The sequence below is a fragment of the Octodon degus genome, unplaced genomic scaffold (genome assembly GCF_000260255.1).
Source record: "Octodon degus isolate 3935 unplaced genomic scaffold, OctDeg1.0 scaffold00013, whole genome shotgun sequence".
Lineage (NCBI taxonomy): Eukaryota > Metazoa > Chordata > Mammalia > Rodentia > Octodontidae > Octodon > Octodon degus.
In genome coordinates this window covers 24,560,441-24,586,485 of record NW_004524589.1, presented here as the reverse complement: position 1 = coordinate 24,586,485, position 26,045 = coordinate 24,560,441, and the positions used below count along the sequence as shown (strand labels likewise).

Sequence of the window (26,045 nt, the reverse complement as noted above, 5' to 3'; positions counted from 1 at the left end):
CTTACCTATCATGATAGTGAGGATTACTTGATATCAGATTATGCCAAATGTGATAAGCAAACAGAGTAATTATCCAAATTATGCTATAAAGACACTTTGCAATCGTGGATACTTCAATTCATCAGACGTGGGCTTGCACGCCTAGTACTGGTTTTGTGGTCTTGGATGCATGGTATGGTACTGCTGAAGGCTACGATGTGGTACCCACACAAGGGCTATAAGGAGCACAGGCACGTGGGACTCTTTATGACTGATCTGAGGACAGACCTTCATGCAAGCGTGCACAGGACTGCCACAAACACCACGAAGGGGCTTTCCTTTCACTGAAGGTGAATTCCTCCGAGAAGAAGGGTGTGGCCACCTCAGATAATCACTGCAGATGCGACCCCTTCAATACACGGTCACCTGCACACAATGCCTGCTGCTAGAACAAAATGTATTAAAAGGTCACTTTCCCCTTGAACTATGTGAGACAATTTCTACTAAATGCCACCTTTCACCAGTGAATAACATTTGGCCGCGTACAGCTAGCTATGAAGCTTTGGCTCTCTATTTGCTTTTTACTTCTAACAATTCCTAACTGTGATAAAGAACACATGCCCTAAAACTTATTCACTTACTATTTTTAATGTTTAGTGCTATACTCAAATTGTTGTAAAACACATGTTTAAATGTTTTTTCATCTTAGGAAACTGAAACCCTATACCCATCAAACAACTACTCATTTGTCCTCACTTCTACTTCCAGTATGATAATCTGCTACAGTTACTTAAATAATTCAACTAGTTGTATTTGATGTAATTACTGTCATATTCTGTTTAAACCTTCCTGTGTACAGTTCTTCCTATTTGGTCTTTGTTCCTTTTACCTTGTTTTCCATGCCTTATTTGTGATTATTCACTGTTCGCAGTTTCTCTTCACAACCAGTTTATTACAAGAGCCTGCCTGTGTGCGGTTCTTCTATGATCTACAATATATGCTTGCCTTTATCCCATTCTACCATCAAACAAGATCGTGCCACTGCTCACATGGGAAAGTCCTGCAGGCTTATACCTCCTTTCATTACCACTCTTTGTGCAAATATTTCTCCTTTTCATTCAACATTAGAAATTTCACAATCAATTATTTGCTGTAAGCAGTCCACTGTTTAAAATATTCTTGAATGTTTTATTTTTGCCCATATATTTACCATTCAGGTGCTCACTTCCTTGGCTAGATTCAAATGTCTACATAAAATCCTTTTTCTTCTGCCTAAAGCAGCTTATGCTTAGAATGGTAAATGTGTCATCTCTCTGGAGAAAAGTTTATCCTATCCTAAATACTACAGTTGAACAAGAAGTCTGAATTTTACTCCTTTGTGCATAAAGTGTATTTTCTCTTCTCTGGCTATTTTTAAAGCTATTTTGCTCTATTTTTTTCTTTCCAGCAATATTATTATGTGTTCTAATGTGGTGGTTCGGCTTGGGTTCAGTAAACTTCTTGGGATTTGCAGGCTCGAAATTTTTATATTTGAACAATGCTCAGCTACTATTTTTTCAGATCTATTTTGTGATTGTCCCCTTCTCCTGACAGGCAACTTGTACATGTGTTAGGCTACTCAGTATTGTTCCATAGCTCCCTGGTGATGTGTTATTTTCAATTTTTATTTCTCTTTGTCTCATGTGTTGTGTGATTTCTATTGCTATGTATTCATAATCACTGATCTTATACTGCACTGTGTATTAATGGTTCATGTCATTTTTGTATTTTCACATCTATTTCTTTTTTTTTTTCTATTTCTTAATCTTTTTCCCAAATCATTCATGTTTTCCTTGAAATTCCTAAGTATACTTATACGAATGTTTTAAGGACTTTGTCTATCGATTCATAATTTCTGTCATATCTGGATGTATTGCTATTGGGTTTTTTTATTTGTTTATGAGCTACATGTTTCTCCTCCTTTGTACATCTGGTAATTCTGACTGAATGCCAGACATTGCAATTCTGACATTATTAAGCACTGGATTTTGTTGAATTTCTCTGGAGATTTTTATTCTCACACAGTGTTGAGGAACTCGCAGACCACGTGACCCTTTCAGTGGTTCCTTCTAAGATGTGTTATGTTGGGTTCAAATCAGATTTTTCTGGGACTAACTGTATCTGAACCCAAGCCTCAGCTGTGACCCTTTGATGGCCCGTCCCTGGTGTCCCACACGTGAAGGAGGGTTTAAGTGAATCTTACGTGAGCTCCAAGAACGGCCTAGCCTATTGCTTCCAGATGGTCTCTCCTGCCTTCTCAATCCTCTTGAAGACAATTACTCAGCCAAATGCTTGAGGAGACCCTCCCTAAAGACCTCACAACTCTCTTAGCACAACTCCCTCCTCGCTGACATAAGTTAGCTGCCTACACCCCTTCCAATTTCAGCCCCTGCATAATTCAAGGAGACTGCCAGGCTCTATCTGACAGCTCTCTCCAGACCACCGGCAGGCAGCAAGCGGAGGCACCAGCAGAGCTGGCCGGGTTCTTCGCTCTTCTCCCACCATGTCGAATACGTGACAAACTTTCCAATCATATTCCTTGGCATTCTCTTTCTTTTAAAGGGGAAAAGATGTAACCATTATGGCAATCAGTGTGGAGACTCCTTAGAAAACTTGGACTGGAATTCCCATTTAATCCAGCTATTCCTCCATTGGGAATCTTCTCGGAGGATCTGAAAACATCATTATCATAGGGATATATGTGTGCCTATGTTTATAGCAGCACATTTTGCGATAGCCAAATCTTGGAAACAACCAAGATGCCCATCATCTGAGGAATGGATGAAAAAGATGTGGTATTTTTATACAATGGAGTAATTTTTTTTTTTTTTTTTTTTTTTTTTTTTTGCAGAACCGGGGATTGAACTCAGACCCTTGCGCTTGCTAGGGAAGTGCTTATGCCACTGAGCCATCACCCTGGCCCCCTATACAATGAAGTATTACTCAGCTATAAAAAGTGATAAACTTGAAGCCTTTATATTGAAGTGGATGCCACTTGAACATATATTCATGAGTGAAATAAATCGGACACACGTGTAAATATCATATAGTTTCCCTAGTATAAGAACTCAACAGAAGAAATACAAATAGAAAGGTATAATACAACTAAAAGGAAAGCAAGGACTTGAGGACTAGACAATGAAAAGAGAGGAAAGAGAAGAGCTAGAAAACATGACAGTGGCAAGCTATACAGTTATATGTAGAAGATGGGTAAGGCAATGATCCTGAGAATCTTCAGAAGATTTTTTAATCTAGCAGTTAATTGGAATGATTCTCACCCTGACTAACTATATATACAGACACCTGTGAACTAAGCCACTGCACTGAAGATGGCAATTTCTAATAGTAGGTTCGTGCTTGGAGTTCATGTCATTCTTCTGAATACGGGCTGCTTGTCATGACATGCCACTTGCTGCTGTGTTGTCTCTAGGGTAGATGATTGTTCAAAAAGAAGAGGGTGGTGAATGAAGGCAGGAGACAGAAAAAAGAAATGTTGCGGGACTGTCCTGCTACAAGGTTGTATATGGTTAGATTTCTGGACTTATGTGTAAACATAAGAATTATATAATTCTTTATGCCTATTTTTAAAAGATATTTTAATTTGTTAAATGTTTTTTCGTAATATTCTGTAGGGACTTAATGTTCAACATATCAATACTTGATGAAAAATACCTGTTCCATGTTATGCCTACGATGTTTGATATTCAGACAGAGTGAGGTTAAGCTTAACATCCTAGGTTGTATGGTAATAACAATAAGCTTCTCTTCTGGAGGGTTAACAACCTAAGTTTGCAGACCAAAATTAGAGAAAAAAGAGGGCCGCAAGGAAAGCCAACATTTTGGCCCTAGCCTTCCAAGCTCAATTAAGACTCAGGACATATGAGAACTTGTACTGTAACATCATGTAACTCAGTAGTGTCCCAAATTTTCTGATCAAGGAGATTATGGGGCCAAAGAGGAAGGTGATCGATGATGTAGAGTGTGCCTAAGGAGAGTCACATGGAAAGAAAACATTCTCTCACGCTTTCACAGAGAGCACATAGGCCAAGCAATGGCCGTGACTCATCCACATGGCTGCACTGACAAAGGTTCTACAATCTGAGGTACAGGATCTCAGGATATATCCTGAGGGGATTTCACTGACCTTATCAGATCCAAAAGCTACAACTGTTATTGCATAGGTCTTGCTTTATCTTGGTCTTAACCATCCAGAAGAAGAGTATAAAAATGAAGTATAAGAAGTAAAGCCATGGTGTTATGTTGAGCTATAAGGGACTCAGGTCAACAATTTCTGACACTGCCAGTCAAGAGGAAGACACAATACTATTATGGACTACTGGACTCTTTTAGAATATTTTGCTGAAGTTAACACACCTATAATATTCAAGTGATGGAACTAAACAAAAAAGGGGATACAGATGAATGTTCATTTTGTATCTCTGTATTCAAAATGGTTGGTTTAGATATATAGTTGCATTCTCTTAATGAATAGAGGGATTTGTTCTAATGGTGTTTGTAAATAGGATATCATGTCGACATCTTGTACAGCAATTAACCACTAGGAAGAATGTATGCAATGTGTTAATTATTGAAACTGTCCTAGCTATTGATTTGAAACTGTCTCATTGCTATTTGTCTCTCAATAAAATTATGGAAAAAAATAAATAAAGAGGAAAAGAAATTTCAAGGCAAGATAATATGAGAGTAACAATGGATAATATATTGCATATTGGTATCTTCACTCAGAGTAAAAGATAGGAGTATTTAACTTTCCAAACATACCAAAACCATTTCTTTTCAATATACTAAGAGATTAGTAACTATCTTATATGTGTGTGTGTGTGTGTGTGTGTGTGTGTGTGTGTGTGTGTATGTATTTCCCTTTTGCTTTTTTCTTCCTTTTCTTCTTTCCCTTATCCAAGTTTCTCTTTTGAAGGTTTTTCCCACTTTCCCATTTTCCAATATCTACTTTACATTTTGGCTCATCTTTTTTTTTTTTTTTTTTTTTTGGTGGAACCAGGGATTGAACTCAGACGCTTGTGCTTGCCAGTGAAGAGCTTATTCCACTGAGCCATCTCTCCGGCCCCTACATTTTGGCTCTTACTCTTTCGGTTTCTCACGCTAAAGAGACAACGTGATGTTCACACATGTGCCTCTGGATTATTTCACTCACGTATCCACTTACCTATAAAAATCTCCAGTTTATCATCTATGGATGAGTAGTATGTTCCATTGTATAAAAAGACACAGTTTTTATCTGTTCCTCAGTTGGTGGGCATTCAATGATCATGGTGCCTCCCCTGCCAGGCAAGTACTGATGGGCATGTGGGTTGCTGCCAAGATTTAACTATTATAAATTACACTTCTATAGATATGGGTGCACAGGTATCCTGTGGTGCAATGTTCCTCTGGGAAAATACCAGGGCAGAACGGGACCTCGAATCCTAGTTTTCTGAGGAGTCTCCAAACTGACTTCTACCATGGCTGCACCAGTCTTCACTCCGACCAACAGTGGAGAAGGTTCCTTTTTCCCCACAGCCCCTCCAGCATTTGTTATTTGTTGATTTCTTGATGATAGCCATTCTTTCTGCAGTGAGATGGAATCTCAGGGTTGTTTTAAAATGCATTTCTTAAATGACAAATGTGGTTGAACATCTTTTCATATATTTATTTGCTTTTTGTATTTCTTCATGTGAGAAGTGTGTATACATCTCAGCTGCTCATTTTTGGATTGGGTCTTTGAATTTTGGGGACCTGATCTTTTTTAATTCTACATATGCTCTAGATAGAAGTCTGAGACTTTTTCCCAATCTTTGAGTTTTCCTTTCACTCTGCCGATGATTTGTCTTGCTTTGCAAAAGCTTTTTAACAAGATGAGATACCAGTTGTTGATTCTGTGTGATAGTTCCTGTGCAATCAGAGTTTTATTCATAAACCTTTACCTGTACCAGTATCTTCAAGAGTTTTACCTGTTCTATCTCCCAGTAGATTTAGTGTTTCTGCTTTACTATTCAGATCTTTGATCAATTTTGAATTAGGTTAGTGCATGGTAAAAAGGCATGGGTACCATTTTAATCTTTGGTATGTGCAGAGCCAGTTTCTCTAGCACTATTTATTAAGAAAGTTATATTTCTTCCAGTGAATGTGCTTGGCACTTTTGTCAAAGATTAGATGGCTGGGTATGCCTGGAGTTGCTTTTGCACCTTCTAATCTGTGCCACTGTATATTGGGTCTGTTTTTTCTTTTTTGTCTTTTTTAAAATTAAAATAGCTTTATAATATAATTTCAAGTCAAGGACTGTGATGCCCCGGGCCTTGCCTTTCTTGTCCAGGATTGCCTTTGCTATTCTAGGTTTCTTCTGGTTCTAAATGATTTTTAGGAATGTTTTCTCCACATCTGTGAGGGATGCTGATAGTATTTTGATGGGGATTGCCTTAGATCTGCATAACATTTTTGGGAGTAATCTGTGTAACATTATGGCCATTTTCATTATGTTGGTTCTTCCTATCCATGAGCAAGGAATATTTTTCCATTGTCTGCAATCTTTTTGAGAATATTTTAATTTTTATTGTATAGCTCTTTACTTTCTTAGCAAGATTAATTCCTAAGTCAGTCAGTCAGTCAGTCAGTCAGTCTGTCTGTCTGTCTGTCTGTCTCTCTCCCTCCCTCCCTCTCTCTCTGGATACTATTCTGAAGATTGTTTCCTTAATTTCTCTCAGTGAGCTTGCTGTTTGTTTATAGCAATGATATTGGCTTTTGGGTGTGGACTTTGTATCCTGCTATGCTACTGAATTTATTAATTCTAGGGGTCTCTTGGAGGTTTTTTTTTTTTTTTTTTTTTGGCTTCCTTATAGAGTATCATTTCATCTGCAAGTAATGATAATTATACTTTATCCTTTCCAACTCTTATCCTTTTATTTCTTTCTCTTGTCTAATTGCTCTGGCCAATGTTCCTAGAACTATACTGAATAGGAGTGGTGATAGTGGACATTCTTGTCTTGTACCTGATTTTCCAGTGAAAGCTTTCAGGTTTTTGTTCATTTAAAATGATGTTTGCTGTTGGTTTGTCGTAGATGGCTTTTATCAGACTGAGGTAAAGAGCATCTATCCCAACTTTCTGTTGAGGTTTTTTTTTTTCCTCATGAATGAGTGTTGGACTTTGTCAAAAGCTTTTTCTGCATCTATTGAGATGATCATATGATTTCTGTCCTTAACCTTTTAATATGATGTATATTTATTGATTTACATATGTTACACCATACTCGCGTCCCTGAGATGAATCACACTTGGTCATGGTATATAATCTTCTTAATGACTGCTGCATTCTGTTTGCCAGTATCTTACTGAAGATTTTTACATCTGTACTCATCAGGGAATTCAGTTTATAATTGTCTTTCTTAGTTGGGTCCATTTGGTACCGAGTAACATTTATGTCCAGAAATTAATTTGAGAGTGTTGCTTCCCTTTCCATTCTGTTAAAGCATTTGCAAAAATCTTCGCTAAATTTCTTATAGAATTCAGCAGTGAACCTGTCAGGGCCTGGTTTTTTTTTTTTTTTTTTTTTCTGTGGTAGGTTTTTAATTACAGCTTAGATTTCAATGATTGATATTGATTTATGTAGGGTACTTACACCTTCTTGATTCAGCTTTGGTAATTCTTCTGTATTAGTACTCTGTCTATTTGTTCTGCATTTTCCATCTTATTCAAATACAAGTTTTCAAAATAGGCATAGATGAACTTCTGGATTTCTGCAGGGTCTACTGTGACTTAACTCTTTTCTTTTCTAATTGCATGGGTTTTAGGCTTTCCTTTCTTTCTTTTTTTAATAACATTGTCTAAGGGTTGTCAATTTTATTTAATCTTTCAAACAACCAACTCTTTGATTGACTTTCTGTATTTTTAATTCTCTAATGCATTAATTTATGCTCTGATTTTCATAATTTCCTCCCTTGTATGAGCTTTTGACTTAGCCTGCTCTTCCTTTCCTAGATGCTTGAAGGCTCACCATTTAGTTTTTTATTTGTGATTGCTCTGTTTTCCTGATATGGGTATTCACTGCTATTAATTTCTTTCTTAGGACTGCTTTCACTGTGTCCCATAAGTTGTGATACATTGTACTGTTATCATTTAATTGTAGAAACTGTCTAGTTTCTTCTTTTATTTCATCTGTGACCCACTGTTTGTTTAGGAGGGTGCTATTTAATTTATTCCTTGGTTTTTCCTTCATGCTCAGAAGTAAAACTCCCATAGCAGTTAGCAGGGTTTTTTTTTTTTCTATGAGGCACTGTAAATCTGCATGCAAATGTTAGCACAAGAAACACCAAATAGAGAGAAATACATACCTCATGGTATGAGTACATTTTTTTCTTTACCACAAACACAAGTAGGCAAAGTAGATCAGGTCTTACATAAGCTGAAATATTCTGGAAAGGTTAATTTGCCACAACTCAAAATCCCCAAATTATTCAGAGCATGAAATTTCTTTAAGAAGCATTCCTTTTTACAAAGCACTGACCCTATAAAAATGCAAATAACTCTCAGAAAGGACAGCAGTTTATGTTCTTCTCATTTAGTGAGACTGCAGTTACAACTGGTCCTCTACAGCACGTTGAACCATTACGGCACAATGAGATCATCGAGTGTTAGGAGTACAGGTGACAAGAGAATCAAGGTGAAGGAGAAGCACACTGCTGGAAGAGGAGGAATGGCAGAATTATCAACTTCATAGCTGTGCCCAGGGCAGGCCCTCGGGGAGAGGATTTGTCTGCCTGCTATATTTCCCTTGGGTACTATATGTAATTACCATCACAGCTCATTGATTTTCAATTCTTTCTATTAATACATTTATTGGCCATTCTGACATTATTAAAATCCATCCAACTCTGCGTCTCTAGTAGAGGACAGCTCTTCCCTAAAATATGAGTGCTGCAAGTGCAGATATTTTCTGCTTAAAAAAAAAAAAAATACTGGTCTTCTCACATTAGCCAAATCACAGCTTCTGCCTATGTTTTTCTTTGAAGCCAGGTAGTGGCAAGCAAAGATTTCACTACAGATCAAAAGATCTCAAACAGTGGGTCATCAGAGAATATTAAATGATAAGCAAATTCATATTTCCAAGTTAATTCTACCAATTTCCTAGTGACACTGGCCCCTGTTCCACAGCAGGTGGGGAGATAATGAGGACTGTGAAAGGGTAATGTAAGGGGCATTTTAATAAATGCCTTTTCTTCCCTTCGATGAGGGCATTAAAGTAACAGCCTTACTAAGCCTTACACACAGATGTACATTAAATCCTTAATGTAAAATTAAACAGCGGTTTGTTGAGGGAACGAGTAAGGTCTGTTATTGCTGTTTTCCCCCAATGCGACTGAATTTTAATGTAATTGCCCACCTTAAATAAGCACTGCACGCCAGTCTCTAGGCTCAGCTACAACACCCGCACCTGTCTGTACTTGTTTATTAAGCCTAAGAACTGGAATCTTTTTCCAAACAGCACTCATTTCAAAATGGCTCCCATTGTACAGTGTGGCCAACAGGCCCTCACACACAACAAACAGTGTCTGAGTGAAGCACGACTGGCTGAGCCCTGCCCACTCATCAGCCCCTGGGCTGTGGCAACAAGGTGCAATGGGAAGCACAGTACACAGTTCTCCTCTTCAGCAAGTTCCGCCATAACTGTCTGGAAGTGCCAGCCTGCCCTACAAAAGACCCCTGTGAATACCCTCATTTTAGAACTAAGGCAAAAGCTGCAATGATGTTTTTCTCCTTATGGCAGCTTGCGCTTACTGCACAGAACATTCTGCAGGGCAGGCATAGTGTTGTGTGGAGGAAATTCTGTATCACTTCCAGACAGTAAGAAAGGGAGTGTCCTCGACCCTGCACCAGTCACCTTCAACCTCCACAGCTATCCTCACTACAGGGCAGGTGCAAGAGGAGCCCTCAGCTTTTCTCCTCCTTGGGTGACACGCAGGGGCCTTTTACCACCCTACCATTGGCTACTTGCAGCACCCAAAATTCTCTTCCCCCCTCTCCATCTAACACACTAACACCTGCAGGTCAGCAGGACAGAAGGCAGGGTAAGGGGGCTCAGTGTGTCACTGGTTGGTCAGGGACTGCCCTCCCCTCTGCAGACACACAGAATTTTGAAAACTGGCATGAGGGGGACCAGTAAGAAACACTCCTTTCATCCCTCTTTTAAAACTGTTGACCCATGGAAATTTTTTCTCATATTCTTGTCAAGGCTTATTTTCTTTTTACACATTTTACTTTAAAGAATTCTGAGCATGACAAACTCTTTGCCCATCACCCAGCTTCAATAATGGTGGAAGCACAGCTGCTGTTTCAGCTCTGTCCCTGTGCATTCTCCTCTCCTGTTTTATTTTATAGCAGACCCCAGGTATCTTCATCACGCCATTTGTAAATAGCCTACAGAATATCCCAAAGGCATATGAACTCAGACGTTCATACCTTAGAAAATGTGGCCAAACACTATTGCTACACAAGAAAATCTTCTTTTTTATGTCCTTATTTTCTCATTTTCCTTTTGATTCTATTTTTCACATATCTCACCAGAACTTGAAATATTTCTGTAGATACACTAAAAAAAAATCAAATAAAAAGTTTCACTTTGAGATTTACCTTAAAAATTGTAGAATTACAGAGTGATAAAACACGTTTTAGAATCTCTGCTCAATACCTCAAGAAAATTGCAGAAACAGAAATGGAAACCACAGAGCCCTTTTTCCTGTTTTTCTTCAAAAAACATATTTGTCCTCCACCTCCCACACATAGCACTCTCCTTTAATTCTGGGCCATAAACTCCACTTCCCGGCCAAGGGGAAGTAAAGTGACAGAGAAAAAGGCTTGTCTACATGGCCAGTAGCTGGCAACACAAGTATCTGAACTAAGCCCGTCCTACCCAGAAGACTAGGCAATTTTGCTCTCATACACACTTATGAGTATGAGCATCACACTCATAATTAGAAATGCTTTCTCTCTTTGCCTATTCCTAGAATCTTAGAATGTCACAAATCTGAGAGGGAAGGGCTTTTCCCCAGCACCCCTACTGCATGGATAAGCACAGAGGGGCCGGAGATCCGAAGGAACTTTCCAATGGAACTTTCCAGTGTTATTCAAGCTAGTAACTTCAGGGCCAGGAATAAAATCATGTTTCATGTCTTTGAGGCAGTGTCCTTTTTTCTCATACTGCCTTATCTCTGGGTATAATAGTTCCAAAACTCTTCTTCCTGCTGTAGTCCTTTGCTTAATAACATGTTAGAACATCCAAAGACTGAGAGCATTTGGGAAGCTCTGGTAACAGCAGGGCATGAGCACCGAAGGTCACAGACAAAGTCACTCAAATGTTCCTCGCTGTGCCCCCGAAGCATATCACAAGAGCACATACTCTTCCTGCACACTGCTTAGCAGCATGGGCTGGATCACCGACAAGCTTGAAGAAAAGTGAAGTCACATTTCAGGAAACACTAGTGATAATCTACTTAGTGATCTCATAACTAAAATCAGGAGACATAAATCTCCAAAGAGAAGGCTTTCAGAACTGGTACACCACCTGTCCATATTGCCTGGCCCGAGAACCAAGACCTGCAGGGGCAGTGAGGATGTTTCTGGTATGTCCAGCTTGACTGATATGCTCACATAGCTTCAGGGAGCAGACAAACCAGCTTTACAGCTAACTACTGACAGGCCCCTATGGCATTGATCATCCACAGACAAGATGAATGAAATTTTGTCTTCACTGAGCACTTACCATACATCAGGAATTATAGGAGATACAAGGGAGAAATGCAAAACTGGGCTGAACCCTGTAAGAGCTCTCAATCTGACTGAATAGACATGACCACATAAACACACCATAAAACCAGTTAAAAAGAAATACGCCAATATTTTTCAAAAAGACTTGATCTGGTCTACAGCCTATTAACCCTTACAATGTGCTCATTAGGTCTTGCATTTCTTAGGAGGGCAGGAGACACGTGAACATCTGCTGAAAGGAGAAGACTGGAGGCCTATTTATCATATGTAGGAGGGAACAAACATATCCTTCCATGGTGAAGAGAAGCAGAAGGCCTATGTAAAGTGGCATCTTTAAAATGCTGCCCACAGCCTGAAAGAAACACTGATTTTTCTTCCCTGAACTTTAATGTCTATGTCTTAAAGGCAGTATCTTTAAACTAGGCTTTTCAGAGTGATTATAGATTCTATTGATGTATCAACTTCAGGTTTTTGTATTCACTGCTGAGATACAGTCAAAGTTTCTGTAATTTTTTGTTCGAAAACATCTCTCATCTTTTTCAAAACCTTATGAGATTACTTCAATTTTGCTAACATTTTACATCTTCTTATAAAGAATCAAACTTCAAACAGCCTTTTAGTTTGAATAAGGAGTTATAAGACATTCAAAAGTCTAGCATTCCTTACTAAGAAAAAAAAAAAAAACAGCTCTGAGATTCTGAAATTTTATGGTGGATAACCCCTACCCCATCAACTCCAATGAAAAACCCTAAGTGACGAAAATAAAATCACTAAAATTCTAGATTTTCTTATTTTAAGTTGCATATGTAAAGTATTACAAATTATTAATACTGTAATCAAGTTAAATTCTAATACGTTTCAGTACATGCTTCAGACTTCATGTATTGAAGCTTTTCCATAAAAAATGAAATTGGATTTGTCACAGATTTAAGAACTACATAGACAACTAAGGAAAAAAATAAAGGTTCCATTTTGCTTCAGTATACAATCTGAATTGGGGATAAAATGCCAATATCAGCTCCATTCATTAAAAAAATGGCTTTATTGAAAAGCCATGAAGTAATACTTAAGAACCCACAATGTTTCCTGTCCCTGTTTAATGACAAAAGAACTGCTTTCTAAACATAATGTGATACACAGTTCTTACTCATACTTTCAAACCTCTATAATTCCAGGTCTTCATATTATGAACATCTGAATTCTTTCAAGCAAATCTTACCTTAAAACTGGAAAAAGATACTGAAGCAGAAAACTCTCTGGATACTGTTAACTGTCAAGAAACAGGTCACAAAAAGGCACTAACCTGGCTTTGACCATTGATTCATGCCACAATTTTTGACTGCAGGGTTTCTGTAATTATTGCCTCCCTTTAACATGAATGCTTTAAATACACCATTGCTCTCTGAGTTGAAGAAAGTATTATGAAGTAAATGCAATGCTGTGAAATATGAAGAGACTACCTTTTCCTATGCCCATAAGCAGTAAAAAAGTTTATTTTCTCTGAATGAAACTTAATCTCTATATATCATACAAAAGTTTATTTTATTAAATTCATGCATCTACATTTTAAGAAGTGAAATGAGACATCAGAATTAAAAAAAAAAAAAATAGAATGAACCTTCCCTGTGGTTAGGTTAATTATTCAAGGTTGAAACCACTCTATCTACATAGTTGAAAGATATATTGAGCTTAACTGGATGAGTCCAGCTAGGACATCCAGGTGAGTGTACAGCTTTTTCTGAAAAGCTGTGTATGAACAAATAATGTAGTAATTGTAGCACATTTCTTTTCTTTCGTGTGTTCAGCATTGATTTTTAAGTTCTGACATAATTCGCAAAGCTCATGTCAATCAATATTCAGACTATAATAAACTGAAGTGTAGAAACCTTACATTAATTTATGCGGGGCTAAAACAATTTATCACAGTTTCTCAACAGTGCAAGAAACTATACAGCAAGTTTCTTTCTTCCTTAGTTCTAGACGTTGTCTCTGTATAAACATTCATAAAAGATAAAATTAGATTAAAAAATTACCTATCTATTCTCAAAGCCTAAATAATTTAAAAGCAAGATTCTACCCGTTGTTCTTCTCAGTCTTGCTCTGAATCTTCCGAAGTCTATCAGTATACCATACAGAGAACTATGGAGATGTTCTGTTGGTTGACATGAGCTTTGTGAATTATTTCAGAACTTAAAAATCAATGCTGAACATAATAGCAAAACTGTCATCCCTCTAAAAATGACACTGGGAAGACCTTCTAACTGCTATTTTTGAAAATATATATATGCCAATGTTGCAACCAATTATAATCAATTATACCATCCTTATGCTTTTAGTTAGTGAAGCTAGAAATCTTAACTATGAAATGTCCTAGCTTCTTTAAGAAGGATCTTAGTACTTATGTTAAATATGCATAAATTAATTCATCAATTTGGTTATATATTGTTAATAACCTATCTCTTGCTTTTAGGCAAACTTCAGATTAAGTGAACTAAATTGAATCAGCCATTACCTATTCCTCATGGAGCTAAAAATGGTAAATACAATTGTCAGAAGAAAAATCCATTTAATAAACATGAACATTCTCATACCTATACTTAGAATGAACCATACTGTTTTAACAGTAAGATTATATTTTTACTTTATTTCTTAATACCTCTTCATTCTTTGGATTTTTGTTAAGCTTTTGAAAAAATCTACCCATTTAATTATAACAACGTGGTGCTCACAAGGTCATTCTCCCTTCCATTTTAGCACGCTATCCAAAGAGTGATAGATAAGCTTATAACTGGATGAGACTCAAGCAAACTCTCAAATGATTCTTACTTGAAGGAAAAGCTTAGGCAATGGGGTGAAAGCAAGCAAACAAACAGAACTGTCCTGTACGCCTCAGGATGGTCTAGAAATGAGTGGCATGACCAGAAAGAGAAGGAGGCAGCCATCACTGGGGACTACCGCTTACCCCTTGTTCAGATTCCAAAAGCTCTGTTTTGACTCTGACTGCCGGCATCCCATCAAGCATTAACATTCTGTTCTCAAAGGTGTTGGTATTCTGAGAATAAAAGAGAGGGGGAGAGTCAGCTGTAAGGCATCAAAGGAGGACATCTGGGGAATCTTCCTTCACTGCGGTACCGTTAGCACTGCTAGCTAATTCTTTAGCAAGGCAGTATAATTAAATGTGAATATCAGCATAACCAATTATCCCCCTAATCTGAACTTTCATTTGAAATAATGACCAAGAAGTTGAATTAATCAGTCTGATTCTTTGACCTCTGGGTTGGAGGTCAGACTGTAATAAACTGAAGTGTGGAAACCTTACATTAATTTATATGGGGCTAAAACAATTTATCACAGTTTCTCAACAGTGGAAGAAACTACAGAGCAAGTTTCTTGATTCCTTAGTTCTAGAGGTTGTCTCTGTATAGACATTTATAAAAGAAAAAATTAGATTTAAAAAATTACCTATTTTTCTCAAAGTCTAAATAGCTTAAAAGCAAGAAAATATATAGTAATTTTTTATATATGATTTATATATTTATATATGATGGCAATTTTGGTCAGATGAAAATTTCTATAAACAAACCCCCCAAAATATACTTACAAACAGCCCAAATAGTTATAGATTAAGAATGATTTCTAGACTGGGCATGATGGTGCACACCTATATAATCCCAGCACTTGGGAGGCTGAAAACAGGAGGATCACTACAAGTCTGATCTACACAGTGAGACCCTGAAGAACACCCTACAGATCCTGTCCTAAATTCATTTTAAAAAAAGACTTCAAGCCATAGCTACTCTTTTTCCCTGTTCTCACGCATTTTTCACATATTTCATCACCTCCTGCCAGGCAGGGGCATATGAGCTAGCTCTCCTCATCACCTTATTTACATCGTGAAAGGAAAGCCTTACAATGTGGCTCGAGAGAAGCTCAAACAACATTTATAAGAAAATTAAATCAAATTTATTTTCTACTACTTTTCATTGCTTTAGAAATTTCCAGAAGTCAGTAACCTATGAAAGCAGTCAGTCATACAACAGGGATTCTTAACGACCAAATCAAGCTAACCTTTTAGAATGTGTTTAGAACGTCAACTTTACCATCCTCGTGTTCCGGCCAAAGTAAGAAAATGATTGGTGAAATGTGTCTAAATTTGTAAGAGTAGTTATTTTTGCTCAACTAAGAATGTAACACATGGTGCTAAAATGGTCTTACTAAATGGAAAAAAAGTTCAGTTACTAAATAGGCTCTATACAGTTTAACAAAAAGTATAGTTGCTGAACCTTAATTTTTTAACAATTGAAAAATTTCATTAGTACATGTGCATAGTGGGTACACAGTGGTTCCACTCATCACGGGGCGTGATACTCAGACAGCATACCCTAATTCGTTTCGTCTCCCCTTCTAGACACTGGTATTTTTGCCTTTCATAAAGTTGCTTTGCCATAAAATAGTTAAATAAAACTTTTATTTCAACGTACCATAAATTAAATGTTTTTAATTAAGTAATACCAACAGAATGCGGGATAGTGAAACTACTCTTTTCTTCATGCTACTTAAAAAAATGAAATAAAACTTATGGGGCCTTTTATAAATAATCACTCTGAGAAATCAATGAGAAGGGCCAGGGAGATGACTCAGTGGAATAAACACTTGCCTGGTAAGCACAGGGGCCTGAGTTCAATCCCCGGTTCTGAAAAAAAAATAAAAAATAAAAATAAATTTTTAAAAAAAGAAATCAATGAGAAAAGCAGGTTTATTCTAATAATCTAATAAATACATTAAAAAAATGCACCATAGACTACTGGATAACAAAAAGAAGAAAATACATTCATGCCCTTTTGTCCTTCAAAATACATAACATTTTCCAATTGGAGGGACACTTTTTCCTTAGTTTTTGCTTTCGACTTCTTATTTATCCATTTAGTTTTTAGGGATTTTGCACCCTTTCTGCTACCTAGAGCAGAAGGAGCTGCGGTACTGCTGGGGAACTCAGTTAATTTCTTCCAAACTGAAAACGCAGGCCTGTGGTTGTTCACAGTTGGGGCACAGACCTCAAACCCTAACATGTCACTTGCTTCCGCCCCTGGAAGCAGCCAGCCCGGCATCCGACCAGCAGGGTCGGCAAGGCCTCCACAGCCAGCCGGCCCTCACCTGCCCAGCGCCCACGGCCGTGTGGGAGGCTGCCCAGCGCAGCCCTCCACAGGCTGTCTGCCTGGTGGATGCTGAAGCAAGAGCTGATACTGCTTCCCACCCTAGAGGAGGCCTTGCCCATGAGAACAAGGAGGGAGAGGCTGTGTGGTGGAGGCCCAAGCGAAGGAGGAGAAAGACAAAGAGCAGCTCTGGAAAGGCAGGTTTAATGAACTGTTAGAATCTGATTAGAGGCTAATGTCCCTTTAGTGCTCTGTACCAATTTACAGCTGATATACTTGAACCATTTTCCCCTCTGACTGTGATAAACTCATTAGTTTTAAAAATGCAAGCTAACCAAAGTCTTTGAAGTTAAAAACTGATAAATCATGAAAACCTGGTCGGGTCTATGTTCCATTTAACACATTTAAATATCACTGCCTTTCACATGGTTTTTAAAATTTTTTCATTGTTGGCTGTGAATGATTCCAGTTGAGTGTTGATGTCCATTTTGCTTTGTGTAAAAGTGAAAAATGGTGACTTTACAAAAAAGAAATCAAGTTTGCCCTGGAAATACGATTTTCCCTCCTGTGATTTTCTAGGGTCATTCACAGCCACAACTATTGTAAATACAGTACCCTAAATAGCAATGTTCAAAGCTAGGGAAACAAGTCTAACCATGGAACAATTTCAACCAGCGCAGATAACTTTCAGCTGCGTGCTGTAACTACATTGTCTACAGTGCCCTCCTGATTCTACGCCTGCCTAGCGTACAGATCAAGCACCGAGCACCATGGCGTAGTCAAACCACCCGGGAAAGTGTATCATTTTTAATTATACAGCATTATATATATGGTCCTTGGCACAAGATACTGATAGACTTATTTCACTAAACTCAGACACATACAATCTCAAGTGACTACAGAATTTAAATATGTGACAGGTTCTAGTAACATGGAATGGTAGTCATCCTTTTCTATAATCTTCAAACACATTTGCTGTGGAAATTGGTTCCCAATGGGTAAATAAAATTCTAGGGTAATCAATGTAATGCCACTGTACTTTTTGTACATTTATGGTATACACCTTGGATAACATACGAAGTTAGAATGATAATCTATAATATGTATCATATACACATGTGCACATACATGTGCAAGCTACTTGTTTCCAATAAGTGAATTTTATCAATGTATATAGAATTTTCTACAGGATTTGTTAGCTGGCTATTGATCAATGTCCCGTGCACTGACTGAGAAAGGAGCTTTAGGTAGTCCTTACTTGCCAAATAAGTCCTGGCAATATAGTGGCATACAAATTAATAGTTTTCATACTCAAAAGACTTATAAAGTACAACAGCAATTGATCCCAATGTTGCTAAATATCCAGAATAGCACTTGCTTCAAGGAAAAGGGTCAGTTCTTCAATGACAGCAACTTATCAATACACACAATGAGAGTGACTCATAATTTCATCCAATAAGGGTAACTTCCAAGTCTACTATTTGTCCTCCTACTGCACATCCAGGTCTTTTTCTCTCCCTCCTTCTGAAAGTTGGTCAGTCTGCAAAGCTGAAATAAAAAAAATAAAAAAAACTAGCCAGTGAATATTCAGCAAGGTTTCCTTTCCTAAGCTAAAATGATTTCTGGTGTTTGTTTATTATGTGTCAACTTAAATGTTCGTGACCGGCGACAGGTGATGAGGCACCCTCCCCCCATGCCCATGCTTCATTGAACAATGATGTAAGGGCACAGAAGTGGCTCAGGATTCACTGAGTCACGCTCCTGAGACACTTCCATGGCAGACCCTTACAGCCTGATAATGCAAGGTTGTCAAAACCTACAAGCGTCACCCTGTAGGGAAAAGAGACAGAACCACAAAATAGAAACCTAGACTTCTTAGAGAAGCTTCATCTCTTCCTTTTGGCTCATCTCTGCCACAGCAACAATAATTTTAAATAACACACCAATAATGGTAATTTTTTTTCAGATTCTACATCAAAGATTTGCCAGACCATTTTGTGTAGTTAGTTAATAGCCTGTTAGTCGGCTAATAACTAACAGGCTAATAACTAACTACACAAAATGTGTGCTGAAATGTAAAAGCTCACTGAAATCCTCTGGATAAAGAGCTACCGAAACTAATCCTTCTGGGTAAATGGGCATCAAACCTAAAAGATTGAAATGATGCTTAGCTAATAATTTTAATTATCCATTGGTATAGGACAAATCATATAGTGGCATGAAATAATCACTTTTATCATCTTGGTAACATAACTCGTGTTTACATAGTTCCATGTGCTAAGAGTTATACATACAGATACTCATGTAACTCTCCTAGAAATCCAGGAAGTTGATGCCATTATTACCTGAAATTAAAGCATCTGAGAAGGAAGTTAGGCTGCCCACAGACCCACAGTTAGTAGGCAGTACAGCCCTCTTCTAAACCCAGCGAAATCGATCCCAAACATTGCTCTTGAACTACACTCACGCTACATTCCTCCCTCCCTATCACTATGCATCCCACACACAAAAGTGGAAATTATATGAGCACCTTACTGCAGTCCCCACAGAGGAGCTCTGGTATCTAGGTAACAGCTCTTCCTGGGCTTAGCTGGCTTAGACATGGGACCAAATGTGAAATTTCTGATCACTGATGAATAACGAGATTTTGGGGAATAATATTAAATCAAACCAACATCAGTTTTCCAAGCTATTTCACATGGCTTTTTTTTTTCATGAAATCAACTTTTCAATATATTTTTTACTTAATGAGATTATGTTTCAATCCTAAAAATGCCTCATAATTAATTTATCAGGTCAGTTCATCTTGCCTTCACATAGAGAAAGTCCACTGTACTCTCATATTCTATGCTGTGTCTTGAAAATATTCACATCTTCTGCACAACAGTTTCATATACATGGGTGAAATAGTAACTTGATCTCCTATATTTTATACTCAAAGATAGATGCCTTTAGCATTTTTATTTTATTTTGCAGAACTGGGGATTGAACTCAGGTCCTTGTGCTTGCCAGGGAAGAGCTTATTCTACTGAGCCATCTCCCCAGCCCCTGGCATTCTATTTTAAATAATTCAGAAGATTAAGTGTAAAAGTTATTTTTCTATGCTCACTTATGTTCCTTCTTGATAATTCAATTTTATAGAGAACACAGGGATAACCAAAGTACCTGCAATGGTACGAAATACACATCACTTCCAACAGAGACTTCGGTCACTGGACCCTAGTCTTTCATCTTCCTTTGCAGATCAGCACAATGAATATCATCATACCAGCTATATTTCATTAACAAAACTAAGAGCCAAAGCTTTGGAGGGTCACCTCCATTAAGATTCTCAATTTAGGGGCCGGGGAGATGTCTCAGTGCAATAATCGCTTGCCTGACAAGTGCAGGGGCCTGAGTTCAATCCCCAGTTCCGCCAAAATAAATAAATAAATTAATTAATTAATTCTCAACTTAAGTATTGTTCGTGGTTTCAATCCTCCGTACTCTGAAGTACTTGTCTTCAATCTTAACAAAGTCCTCCCATAAAACTTTCATGCTGAAACACACGCAACAATCTCTCACCACAGAACTGGCTGAATTTAGCAGCAACTGACATTATCTTGACAGCAAGAATCACTTCTGTTTTCTATACTAGAGAAGTACTAAACTACCTCAACAATATATACTTCACACAAATATTTTAGAAGTATTTCCTATAAATGAGCTGCTACACTAGCAAAGCAAAACAGAAGCTCCTATTCAAACTGCAATTGGATACTTATCAAAAGGCAACCAAATCCAACCCAAACTGAAATCCCCGAATTCCTACATGTATGTTCAAGCAGCCCTAGTAAGCCACGCAGGAGGTGGCAAAAGTTCAGATGGAACACACAGACAACATTAGCCCTACAAGATAACAGCATTTAGTGAGGTACACGCTAGCGTGTTTCTACAGTGGCAAAACACCTTCAGCAGTACATTTCTCAGAGCCAGCCCATGGTCAGCCAACAAAGGCTGCATGTCTTCTTCTCTTAGCTCATCCTACAGAGGTGGTTAAGATGACATCGGAGCCTTCAAATGACACCTTCTGTACCAGCATTAGAAGCAATTTTAATAGGTATTTATATCATCCGTACCTTATGAAGAGCTACACACACTTTGAGTCTGTGAGTGGCCTAACCCTTCCACAAACGTTCAGTGAGGGCTTCTGCTGCATCAGAGTCCCTGCCATCCACCTGCATCACCATACTCATGATTGATGACGCACAAGGACAGATGCCAGGAGCAGCCCGCAGGCTGAAGAACAAAAGCAGGCAGAAAACAAGAAACTGCAGCAGCAACAAAGGCACCAACCTTCCACCAGGCAAACCATTGAGAGAAAGAACCAATTCCAATTCTTCTGGCAGTTATCAACCTTCTGGAGAGGCCTGATATGAGAAAGAAGGCACTGTGTGTCAAGAAGGACTACAAAGTGGGCTTGGTATCAGGTGAAGACACCAAGAACTAAGTGCAGTTGTAGAAATGCAGCTGCATGAGTTCTCAGGGCCCAGATCCAGCAGAGTGCAGTGCTAGAAAACAGGAGTGAGAGTCTGAACACTACAATCTATTCTATCCTGTGCTCCAGATCTCCTTTCTAGGTAAATACACGATTGCAGAGACACAGGGGGAAAGTGCCAATGCAGGGGAAAGACCCCACACACAGATGATCAGGACAAGGGTTTGCAACACAGTATAACATGACCTGAGGACTTCCTAATACAAAAAGTAGTAATACTATTTATTCAGCACCTATATACCAGATGTTTGTTCATGTGCTTTACATTCACAACATTATCCATTCACAGCTATATTAACTCTCATCCAAAACAAAACTAATGATAGCCAGGCATTCTTCCACCTACTTACGATATAACCAGGAACAACAAAGAAAGTTTTGTAGGGTTTCATTCTAGTTATTGAAACTCTTAAAACTTTTTCTCTTTTACATGGTAGAAAAAGACAACTATCAAGGTTCAGAGAGATTAAATAATCTACCTAAAATTATGAAAATGATAATTAGTCTAATCCTGAGATAAACTCTGCTCTTTATTACTACCAGGACAGAGCTTCTCGACATGGCTATGAAGCTGTAATACAGTAAGAATTGTGGCAGCTACTCTGGCAAGTAAGTTACAACTCCTAACATATGGCAGGAAGGGGCGAACACTACAAGGTTAAAGTAAGGGGATCATAGATAGACCAGAGGGAAAGAGCACTGACATCAGAGAAACTCCTTGCCCTTCTCTATGGCAGGAGCCTCGAACCACTTACACCTTCCCTTCTCTACATTTCCACTCAGGCTGTATCTTGACCATGTTAAAAGTGCTCCCACCTCCAGGGCTATGAAGATGCTGCACCACTCGAGGACTCACAGGCAACAGATCCTGTCCCTGCTGCTACACTAGAATGTGAAAGTCAGGAAGCACAGGTTTACCTTTCTGTTCAAAAGTCTTCCTATCTCCAGACTCAAAACTGTGTTGAACACATAGTATGTTCCAAATATTGGCTGGCCTAGTGAAAGAAAAATGTACACAGGTGGAAGACCAATTCATTTTCCTAGTTAGTTCTATGATAGAACATAGTCAAAATTTTAGAGCTATGAAATACTCCATAAAAGCATTATCCATAGAAGAATAAAAAGCAACGTAGTAGGGCTAGACTATTTCATTTACTGGAGAAGTAACTGATTGTGCAAGAAAAGCAACCTGGGGTCAAGTTGTGAAGGGTTTTTTGTGCTATGGTAATTCACTGGCTGTTCAAATATATTTCTCTAATGCTTTGCTGTGTGCTAGCTTTCAGAGGTACAACTGAGCCAAAAAGAAAGTTCCTTAAAAGCCAGCATTTTGGCCCTAGCCTTCTAAGGTCAATTAAGACTCAGGACATATGAGAACCTGTACTATAACATCACGTACCTCGGTAGTGTCCCAAATTTTCTGATCAAGAAGATTATAGGGCCAAAGAGGAAAGTGATCGATGACGTAGAGTGTGCCTAAGGAGAGTCACATGGGGAGAACACACTCTCTCAGGCTTTCACAGAGAGCACATTGGCTAAGCAGTGGCCGTGACTCATCCACATGGCTGCACTGACAAAGGTTCTATAATCTGAGGTACAGGATCTCAGGATAAATCCTGAGGGCATTTCACTGACCTTCTCTGACCCAAAAGCTACAACTCTTGTTGCATAGGTCCTGCTTTACCTTGCTCTTAACCATCCAGTAGAAAAGTATGAAGATGAAATATAGGAAATAAAGCCATGCTGTTATGTTGAGCTGTGGGGGACTCAGGTCAATAATTTCTGACATTGCCACTTAAACAGAAGACCCAATGCTATTATGAGCTACTGGACTCTTTTAGAATATTTTGCTGAGTTTACACACCTATAATATTCAACAACGGAACTTAGAAAAAAATGGGGTATACCGATGAATGTCCATTTTGTATCTGTGTATTCAAAGTGGTTAGGATAGATATATAGTTGCATTCTCTTAATGAATAGAATGATTTGTTCTAATGGTGTTTGTAAATAGGATCACAAGTCCGCATCTTGTACAGCAATTAACCACTAAGAAGAATATATGCAGTGTATTATTTGTTGAAACTGTACTTCCGATTTGATTTGAAAATGTCTCATTGCTATCTGTTTATCAATAAAACTTTGAAAAAAAAATTAAAAAAAAGAAAGTTCCTTAAAAAGAAGTGGGGTAGTGGGGGCAAGGAAAATATGTTTGAGCATAAAATAGTGGTAGGGGTGGTAGGGGTCGTGAAAGCTTACTGAGCCAAAGCTAACGTGTTTTTCTTTTATGACAGCACCGAAAGTAACTTGGAAAGTGCCAGCTGCCATGCTGGCACCTTCCTTTATATCACTTTCCTGGAAATCCTGTCCCAGGAGCTGGCCTCTTCTGAGCAGAAGATCCTCAAGGTCATTCTGCTCCTTGCTGGTTTTGCCTGCTCTTTGTCCACATTTAGGGGGCAGGAGAGGTTGCCTACCAGGTGCTTCTAGCTTTCCCTCTCCCAGTGTATGGAGAACAGGAAAGAATGAGGGAGGTACAAAAACAGAGTTCTCTGGGAGACAGGAATGGAGCCTGTCAGATTATGTCTAGTGAGATAAGTGGGCAGAAAAGAGGCTGACTTCAGGCCCAAGCAAGGGGAGCTAGCCAAGTCACTGGCCACTTGATCAGGGGACGTTAGCATTGAAGCAGACACTGACTACCAAAGTCAGAGGTCACAGATTACTCACTGGGACAAAACAACAATGGAGAGGCTGGAGGTGGGTGGGCACCCAGCCACTGAGATAATGTGGGGAGGGCAGGGCCTAGAATCAGCAGTCTGTTGGTTCTAGTCTATGTTGGCATCCTGTCACTTGCAGGGGACCCTTCCTACTTTTCTTGCCTCCTACACATACTTCCTCCTCTTCTCCCAGAGACACTAGTGCCAAATGGTCTCTCCCTGCCAGTTTTCATACCTTCTCTGGCTTCCTGAATCCTTTTGAAGTGCCAAACAAATCCCCTTTTTCTCAAAAGCACAGCGGTGTGGCAGTGGGCCCCACTCAACACCTCCGTGGAGGGGACCTACTTGCTCTTTTAGTTCCATATTTTGGGTGGGGCAAAAACCTTGGCTGGCCTGGCTTGAGGGGAGACCTGCGACCACCTACTGCTGCTGCACTCTAGGAGTAGGGGAGACATGGACATATGGTGTCCCATACCCAAATGATAAACACAGAGCTGCCAAACATTTTTTATACCTGATGACCCCAGGGAGAGGGAAATATCCACCCCTGGGGATATTTTTTGGGAGGGAGGGCTGTGTATAAGCTGTATCCTATAGAATCTATTTTACTAACTAACCTTTTTGGGGGACATATTAACGTGTGGGAATGAGTGGCCTCGGAGGAAAGACAGGGACTGGAAGTGCAGTGGTACAAAAGGGCATCAGGACTGGCACTGATGTTCCTAGAGTTTACTTTGCGGCTGAGGTGACATTATGTTATTTATTCCTTGGTCCCTTAAAGGCTCATAATGTGCAGAGATAGGTGGGCATTTGGGCATGCTGTTTATGCCATTATGCTCACTCCCTCTTAAGATGTGAAGGTTTGAGTCATATAAAGACAATAAAAAAGTAAAACTTAACCAAATAAGGAAATATAGTACAATTTGGCTAATGGTTAAGAAGGTATATAAGCCAATTCTCTTGGTTAGCTACATTATTTTTTTAAAAAAACTAAGTCTGTTTTTACTGTCATGTTTTATGACATTTATCAACTCTACACACAACTGCAGACATCAAAACTTAAAAAAAAACAACCCTGATGATTTGCCAAAGCAGAGGTTTCAATGCTGTACATTAACAGTCATCAGTCATTTCCCTTTAGGAAAACTCATTTGTACAAAATGAAAAGAACATCCAGAATATTGAATGGAGTAAGTAATGAAATAACATCCCTGGTCTTTTGTGGCCAGAGAGAATGAAGATTACTATCAAGAATAGAGTCATTTATTTGCTTTAGGAAAAAAAAAAAGGAAATGATTATTGACCTGTGTATCCACCTTTTCTTGTCTACAATAATGTCAAGTGGCTCTGTTTCAAAACCAAAACAGATTAACTTTCTAAAATATGAGCTGCTGAATACTCATCTCCTCCAAAGACTGAAGAAAGAAAACTTAGGAGCTGAGAAAAAGCAAAAAGTAAAGGGAAGAATTAAAAATACAAGTAGTCTTCACCAATTATAACTATTCTCAAAAAAAAAAAAAAAAAAAAAAAAAGAACAAGCTTATAGTTTTCCTCAGTGGCTAGAATGTGTGAACTGCTACAGAAACAAAGATTTATTGGTTTCTCAAAAAATCCCTGTTCACTCCCTTTTTGCATTTCTAATTTAATGATTTAGGTTAAGATTTTTGTACCAAATACATAATTTTATCTTCCTTGAAAGCTCTAAGCAGTGACCACTTTTTTTTTATTTTGTCTAAGATTTAGCAAATTACATAAAGGATTACGTAGTATGTGGTCATTAAAAATGTAAGAAATGGGCTGGGGAGATGGCTCAGTAGAATAAGTGCTTCCTTGGCAAGCACAAGGGCCTGAGTT

The 26,045-nt window shown here is 38.5% G+C and overlaps 1 protein-coding gene across 6 annotated transcripts in view; it reads right to left on the bottom strand.

Moving 5' to 3' along the window:
• The window catches only part of Klf12 (Kruppel like factor 12), a 446,940-nt gene that overhangs the window by 221,103 nt on the left and 199,792 nt on the right, over positions 1-26,045 (bottom strand). For 3 of the 6 annotated variants that reach the window (XM_023709630.1, XM_023709631.1, XM_023709632.1), the window contains exons 3-4: positions 16,448-16,483; positions 14,753-14,842 (exon numbers count right to left, since the gene is read on the bottom strand). In XM_023709630.1, coding sequence (XP_023565398.1) covers positions 14,753-14,842; positions 16,448-16,483 — 126 coding nt within the window. Of the gene's footprint in view, positions 1-14,752; positions 14,843-16,447; positions 16,484-18,371; positions 18,492-26,045 lie in introns of all 6 variants that reach the window. The other 3 variants (XM_023709633.1, XM_023709634.1, XM_004626292.1) reach the window with 2 other exon arrangements.